At 45.3% G+C, this 7,981-nt stretch overlaps 1 protein-coding gene across 1 annotated transcript; it reads right to left on the bottom strand.

Annotated features, from left to right (window-relative positions):
* Positions 1-3,458: 3,458 nt before the first annotated feature.
* On the bottom strand, positions 3,459-7,587 carry LOC149354203 (uncharacterized). The gene is made up of 3 exons (XM_089577472.1): positions 7,580-7,587; positions 5,023-5,180; positions 3,459-3,743 (listed from the first exon to the last, which is right to left on the bottom strand). Exons 2-3 carry the CDS (start codon positions 5,032-5,034, stop codon positions 3,459-3,461), a joined length of 297 nt encoding a protein of 98 aa, XP_089433598.1. The 5' UTR covers positions 5,035-5,180; positions 7,580-7,587.
* Between the last annotated feature and the right edge of the window lie 394 nt (positions 7,588-7,981).

The raw sequence follows: 7,981 nt of genomic DNA, 5'->3' as shown, positions 1-7,981 counted from the left end.
TAATAATAATAATAATAATAATAATAATAATAATAATAATAATAATAATAATAATAATAATAATAATAAGAAGAAGAAGAAGAAGAAGAAGGATTTATTCATCACAACGATGAAAAGGGCCGGGGAAAAAAGCCAGCAAGGCTTGACGAGCCCTCGGCCCCTTCATATACAAAGGCATCAGGGGAACAAAGAATACATATTGTGCAACAGTACCACAATAACAAAAATAGTACTACAAAGTTTTGATGCAAACATTGAATAAAAAGGAAAAATGAAAAGATTATAAACCAGACTAATTTTTGAAACACAGGAAATGTTTACAAAGGTCACGGATCGGCGTACTAATTATGTCAATATTTTTATGATGTAACGTGTTTAGGTGTTTAGGCAGCTGGAAGGCAATCATTTGGAATCCGTAGTTTGTTCTTGGAGTTTTAGTCTGCCACGGGGAGTGTTGTCTAATGTTATACAGCTTCTCGCTCGGTGTTAGGCAGGCCAGTGTCCCCAAATAATCAATATGACGAAGTAGCTCCTTCTTATACCTAGAAAGCAGTTGATAACTATAGATGTCAAAAATTTTCATAATGCATGCATCTTCAAAGTACTGGCTTGTATGCTGGTTGAAACTAAGCTGGAATAGGCACCTTATCGCTTTCTTTTGAAGTAGATAAATTTTGTCAAGATTATTCAGAGTGGTCATGCCCCAGACAAGGTGACATGGGGCGGAAAAGAACACGTTAACACCAAATTTCCCTCCCACCTTCTTCAAACCGTGCCTTCCACAATGCCTTCCCTCAGGCATTCGCGTAGGATGCTAGCGACTATTACAAATTATTAACTACAAACCTAATATTTTAGACCAAAATTCCATTCTTGCAGTTCTACCGGACTGAAAAGACGGTTTAGCATTCCGCTTCGGTTTGTGCTTAATCAATTCAGCGTAACTGATCAGCATGCAAGTGGATGAAATACCGCAGCATGCGTTACAGCCTCCGATTATAGCATTGACTAGCGGCCCCGATCAGAACGAAAGGTTCGTCAACGCTTTGGTCGCAGCATCCTGACTCGTGAACTCATAAAGGAAAGAAGGAAGCAGGGGATGAAATTACCACCTAAATGCAGACGGTGGCGCATTGCTAAATGCACGCTCTACGGCTCGCAGCCATCTTCAAAGCTTCCGCTTCCTTTTCCGTTTAGAGCCACGTACCCTGCACGCACGATGTCGTATGAACATCACGGATCCGGTTAGCGCTAACGAGAAGGGCTAGGCTTGGTGGCGTGATTAAGAAAAAAACGAGTAATTGGCTTTAGAGGTGCAGCTGAGTCAATGGCCGCTTTGCGTGACCACCCGAACGCTTGTCGTTCCACTCGTGGTCGCTATCCCCAGAAGTACGGGCAACTTCTTCCGCGAACTGTTGCTTTGATTCAAACATGTACGATGGAGTACGCTTTTATAGCAACACTTCGACGCATTTTATGGGGGAGCGCTTAAGTTTAGCTTTCCACTCCAGGCGTTTTCGAGCCTTGAAAAAGGGAAACAGCTTAGTGTTTTTCGCGTCACCAATCGTGGCCAGTAGCGGAGAGCTTTGTTCAACACAACTTTGGGTTGAAATCTCTAGGCTTGTGGTGCAATCAAGGGGTCCGCTACTTTGGATTACGCATCGGAACGCTGCAGCTCTTTTTCTTCCAGAAGACGTCTCTCTCAAGCATTCTTTAGTATGCTGTGATCAGTTTTGTAGTTGCCTGTCTGTGTGATCAACTCTTTGTTTCTGTAAGATGAGTATTTTTTCTACCATGCTGTGAAGCACTGTTCAGGCTTTCCTTAAATGACGCAGTCAGGCGAGTTGTGTTACTCGTTTAGTAGTTTATCATCCGAGGTCGGTTAAAGGCCGCGTACAATACTGGGGTCTGTATATGGTTAGCCAGGTGTCCTTCAGTTACCACGAAAGCATTCTTAAAGCTTTGTAATCTTATTCAAAGTTAAAACATGCAGAAAACGGGTAATAACGCACCCGATATTTTTACGTATTTAAATCTCGTCTGCGAATGCGCTGAAGTTGGTTATATACGCATATTTCTCAATCCCAGCTACATTAAGGCAACGTTGTCAAGTATTTGCGCTGTTTGTACCAATTAGTTGTTGCCGAGCGTGCGGTCGACAATGCTCACGGCTTTTTCAAGCAGCTGCATTGAGATATAAATGCAGGTGCCTTGATAATGTTTATCGGTACAAGGTAGCACGCTTAGGACATGCCGGATGAGATGCCTTAGGAGAAGGCGTGGAAATTTTCTCTAGTGCCGGTCGTTCTTAAGTTCGAGCTGGCCACTGAATGACTTATTTCCACAAGCGGCAAAATTTTTTTCCGCTTGTGGAAATTTTGAAAATTTCCAAAGCGCTTGAAAATTTTTAACGTAGTATCAAGGAAGGAAACACCTGATGACTAATGAGTGAGCCAATAAAAAGATTTTATTTGAACATGGAATGTTTTGTGTAGTACATTTACGGGTGGAAGCAGCCATGGCGGATACACAATATGTGGCTTTGGGAAAATGGAGAAAGTGAGTTCAAGCTTCTCTCAATTCACGGCAAGTGCACCCCCCCCCCCCCTCCCTCAAAAAAAACAAAACATGGTGTGATGACTGCCCCCATTCGAAGACTATGCAAACGGATGGCATGAGTATCTTCTGCCAGGAGTTGAACTACTCTGACGTGCTTTCCAGAAAACCCGTTAGCGGAAGATACGCGCAGATTGTTTTGAATTGGACAATAGAGAAAACAAGGGCCGCAAGCCGGTAGATGGACTTGTAGCCACGCTGACCAGCGGCAAAGATACCTGTAGCCTAATTTCAAGAGCCTCGTGGAGATAGCTACTCAGAATAGGCAGGAAGCATCACGGACGACACGAACCAGATCAGGGTGGATGTTTGGGCGAGTTGGTTGCTCATGATGAAAAAGTGTAGCGCTCGAGACAAGGACACAACGAGGACGACAACACATGCGCAACACATAGCGCATGTGTTGTCGTCTTCGTTGTGTCCTCGTCTCGAGCGCTACAGTTTTTCGACACGAACCAACCGAGATTAACGCGGAATGAGCGCCACCTGTGTTGCGGGAAGCACGTCTTGACGCTTTTAACTGCCTGACGGAGCAGCGCGGTAGTGACGTTCTATTTTTGTTTGCAATAATAAAAAAAAAGTATATGGTTGGCTGTCTTTGTAGTGCTTGCTATTAATGGGGCTCTTTCCCGCAATGCGCTTTGCACTGCAGAATTTTTAAGTTCAACTTTACAGCGCTGATAATGATGGTGATGTTATCCTAACGCGTTGACAGAGTGACTCAAAGCCAAGCTGTTGGTTCGTCGAAGTTTTATTTTCTGACAAGGGACTCCTCAGAATAGAGAAGTTTTGGCCCAGGAAGAGCGACGCAGCATCGACTCTGTGTTTCTCCTGCTGGAGCTTCAGCCGTGGTATCCGTGCCCGTAGCCAAATCCACCGAGGCCGTAGCCTCCGTAACCACCGTAACCGTGGTTGATGTGGGTATGGTAGGCGAACGCGCGTCCAACTGGGTAGCCGCCGTAACCACCGTAGCCGCCGTAACCACCATAACCGCCGTAGCCACCGTATCCTCCGTATCCGCCATAGCCTCCGTAGCCACCGTATCCGCCATATCCTCCGTAGCCACCGTAGCCGCCAAAGTAGCCGGCGAAGGCGGTAGCAACAAGAGCGAAGAAGACGGCGGCGATCTGCAAGAGAAACGAAGTGAATGTCACGCTCGCGTTGTCACGGCTGCCAGCTGATTCTTGTATTGCCTTGGCGCTCGGAATTTGTTTGAGCGTTAGCGCACTGTATTAAACATAGCGCAATATGGTCAACAAACTTCTGTTTCAGCTGGCTATTTCCAATTTATCTCCCATGGTACCGCCTCCTACTGACGTGTAGTCGTCACTGGTACGAAGGCTGTTCTATTCTCAACAGCATTGTACCTCGGGAGCTGAACCGCTTTTTCAATAAGGACGTTTTAAGTCGTTCCAGCTGAGGCAACGGATGTTGAATTTGATTTTTCATTGTATTCTAATGCGCATTAAGCAACAATGTCCCAGATTCCGGTTAGATTAGACTTTGAAGAGGACCAGTGCGTCAAAGTAAATTTGGTCAATAAAAAAGCAAATCCAATTAGTTAGAATCATGTGCTATTAGTGTAAATCTGTTCGACGTAAAGCCACCGCCTTCGACATCATGATGGAGGAACTAATTAACATATTATCCTCTTCTCTGCTCGGGCAGATAAAGAACCGCCACAGGAAAGCTATCGAAACACTGGTTGATGTTCATAGATTGGCGGTACTTGTGTTATCTTTCTCACAGATGCTGATTCTTTCCTTCGTAATACCAACATTTACTACCTCATGTTTCACACCACTTTGCAAGAAAAACTCGTACATGTATGACAACACTGTGGACATTAAGAAAACGTCTAGTGCTGTCCTTCAATAGGCAAATTTTAGAATAGGTATTGAAAAAGAAGACACGAGCACAGTATCATTAACAAAGGCATGCGGTTAAAATTGCGCTCGAACTCGACAATATAGCTCCTGCCAATACAAGGTCCGCATGATCACTAAGCTGGGCAGTAAAACGTTTCTTGCAGGCTACTTAACGTCGCCTTCAATACTGAGAAGCGGCGAGGAGTGTAGGTTCTCACGGCATGCCTGTAAGGGGACGAGCAAGCCGCCTCAACGCTCGGTCGAGAGTTAAGGAAGCGCACTCTGGGATGCAAGAAAGCCGGCAGAACAACGGGTGCGAAAAGCAAGATCTGGAAAGGGCGAAAGCCATGCTAGACAGGAGCGATAGCTCTGCGAGAGTCGTACGGCGAACTGTGGTCGCATGTTCGCCGTGCGACGGTCGGGGTTATCCAAGTGGCGGACTGAGCGCATGGTCAGCGATTGATCCGAGTGCACGTATTCCACTGGGAGGGAGCCGGCTTCTACACGAGCGAAGCGGACACGAAGGCACGGGCCTTACCAGGGACCTCATGGTTGGACTTGCTACTGGCTCGGCAGGCTGCAGTGACACGACTTTAGCGGTCACCGGGGGCTCCTTATATAGTGGTGTCTCCCCGGGCACCGCCCCTCGGGGCCCAGGGTTCCCTCGCAAAGAAGTCGTTCTAGCCGGACTGCATTCTGCGCCTTGTCCGGGGAAGTAAGAAAAATAAAGGGGGTAGAAACGCGTTTCGCGACTTCTTTTGTGTGCAGCGCAGGGCGACGCTTGGAGTCGCCAACACGGCAGTACACGTCACGCTAAACGCGATCGGGAAAAGGCCGACCGTCGTTCGGGGCAAGGTGTGTTCGGAAAGTGGGGGGTAACCTTATCCTCGTAATTTAGGGTTCCGGTCCCCCCAGGGCGTTTGCACGCACTCGTGCGAATCTTTATTTTCGTTCCTCCTCCCTCCTCCGCTTCCAGATTCTTGCTGACTGGAGCGTGAAGGTTATGCAAGCCTTTCTTCGCGCACCCTACAGTGACGAGGAAGGGGGGAGAGGAAGTGCTCTTCAATCACGACTCGCTTCGAACGCGCGGCTCGGTTCCAAGCTTCCGACGGCAGGACTGGTTTCTTCAGTGAGAACTGGGCGACCCTTTTTTTGGTGGTCATTGTGTAGGCAACGCAAATGCCAAAAAATGCGTCTTTATTCCTCGGAAAAATGTCGGTAGCAGGTTCCAGCCCGAGTTGCTTTTGCGGGCTATTTATATTTTGATAGCCTCCGAAAAGGTGTGGAAAGCGTTAGCCTGCCTCGAATCCCCGTGGAAGATGGATCGCCAATCTACTGACACCGGTTGAAGCAGACGCTTTCATTACTAGCTCTCGAGAACTGCTTGCAGGAAGTAAAGTTGTAAACATGTAGAACTGCCGCACACAGGGTGCTTGGTTTTTGGTACTCGGACGCCTGAGTAGTAATGAATGGGAAAGAAAGTCACCTTATATCGGATAAAAACAAAAACCTTATTCCGATAAGGAAAGGAGTTTATTCTGTGCGCCGCCTTGAATGCATTACTATTTTCATGAAAACAGTAACTTTGAATATAGGCACTTATGCCAGTAGTGAAGCCAGAAAAATGGACGACACTCGTCCGGGAAAAAAGCACTAAAAGAGAGGAGCCTGAGCAGACAAGAGCGCACAGTATATATTTTTACGAACGAACTAACAGCCACCCTGTTCTGGGTGAGTCTTCAGCTGTCCGGTCAAAATCTACGAAAAACCAACTGAAGTGCCCAACTGATCTTGTTGTTTACTGTATTTACATTCCAGTAACTGATAAAGTAGGCGTAAGTGAGTACTTAACGTTGTTGGCTAGCTTTTTGTTTCGAGAATAAAGTTCAGGGCTACACGCGAGAAGAATTTCTTGGCACCAGATTAACACAGACATGTATTGACCATATTTATTTATTTATTTATTTACATATACTGCAGCCCCGATGGGGCTATTGCAGGAGTGGGGGGAAGAAAAAAAAAAGGCAGAGAGGCACAACATATTCAGAAGTGAACACCATTAAAATACAGAACAGAAATGGAACAGACTAATCACAGATTTGCAACAACATTGAAAAATAGGTTTGGTTCCAGGGAGCGTATATCACCGGGTAAAGAATTCCATCGTTCGATAACACGAGGAAAAAAACTAAATTTGAACATATCAGTGCGCGCGTGAATGGGTGTTACATTCAAAGGGTGGTAGCTCCTTGTAGATGAAGATGCTGAAAAATGCAAATACTCAGACAGTGAAGCAAAGCGGGATGAATTAACAATACCATGAAAATATTTTAAACACTCATTGTCGCGGCGGGTACAAAGGAGGGAAAGGCCTATGGCAGGAAGAGTGGATGAAGGTGAAAAATGTCTGTCATACCGTCGGCAAATAAACCGTACTGCTTTCCTTTGGACGGATTCCAGCTTACTGATATCGGACTGTTTATGAGGGTTCCAGATTATAGACCCATACTCCAAAAGTGGACGAATTAAAGCTTTGTATGTTACCAGTTTAGTTTCTTGTGGGGCAACACTTAGTGTACGTTTTAGATAACCGAGCCTCCGCATTGCATTATTGGATATTGTGTTAATATGCTTTGACCAGGACAAGTTAGAAGAAAAAAGAAGACCTAAATATTTGTACTCGGACACTTGATTCAGAGAGTTATCTTTGAATGAGTAGGTGTAAGAAGATGGTATTGTGCGATTACAGAATGACATGTATACAGATTTACGAAAGTTTATTTGCATTTGCCATGTTTCACACCATGAGCAGAATGACACGAATGACTGATTTAGTTGCGCGTGATCCTCAGGGGTGTTAATTGAACTGTATATGACACAATCGTCTGCATACAACCGAATTTTAGAAATAATATTTTCTGGCAAATCATTAATGTATAATAAGAACAACAGTGGCCCGAGCACGGATCCTTGCGGATCAGTATAACCGTAACGGAACAGGAGACGTTCGGCTGTAATATCAAAGAAAAATTGCTGATCATTATTTTGTTTCTCTTACGGTGCTAAAGGAAGTAAAACAGTGGCACTGCCACAACCTGCACATAGGCTTGTAATTACTAATGACCAAGTAGATAAAGTAATTAAGTCATTTGACTGGAAATCGCTGATGCAGCAATATTACTTAGATGCTTATGAATTCTTTGTTGAGCAGTTAAAATCAATTTATACTACCTCAGAAACAAAGATCAGGATGAAACGACGAATTAAGGCAGGTCCTTGTTTTTTTTGTTCATGGGGTGTTTAACGTCCCGAAGGGACTCAGGCTATGAGGGACGCCGTAGTGAAGACCTCCAGAAATTTCGACCACCTGAGGTTCTTTAACGTGCACTGACATCGCATAGTACACGGGCCTCTAACATTTCACCTCTAACGAAATGTAATTAGAGATCGAACCCGCGTCTTTAGGGTCAGCAGACGGGTGCCATAACCACTGAGCC

Source organism: Amblyomma mixtum, chromosome 3 (assembly GCF_055824585.1).
Source record: "Amblyomma mixtum isolate Tamu chromosome 3, ASM5582458v1, whole genome shotgun sequence".
In the NCBI taxonomy this organism is placed as follows: Eukaryota; Metazoa; Arthropoda; class Arachnida; order Ixodida; family Ixodidae; genus Amblyomma; species Amblyomma mixtum.
The sequence above is the reverse complement of the archived record's forward strand: the minus strand, read 5'-3'. Positions and strand labels throughout refer to the sequence as shown.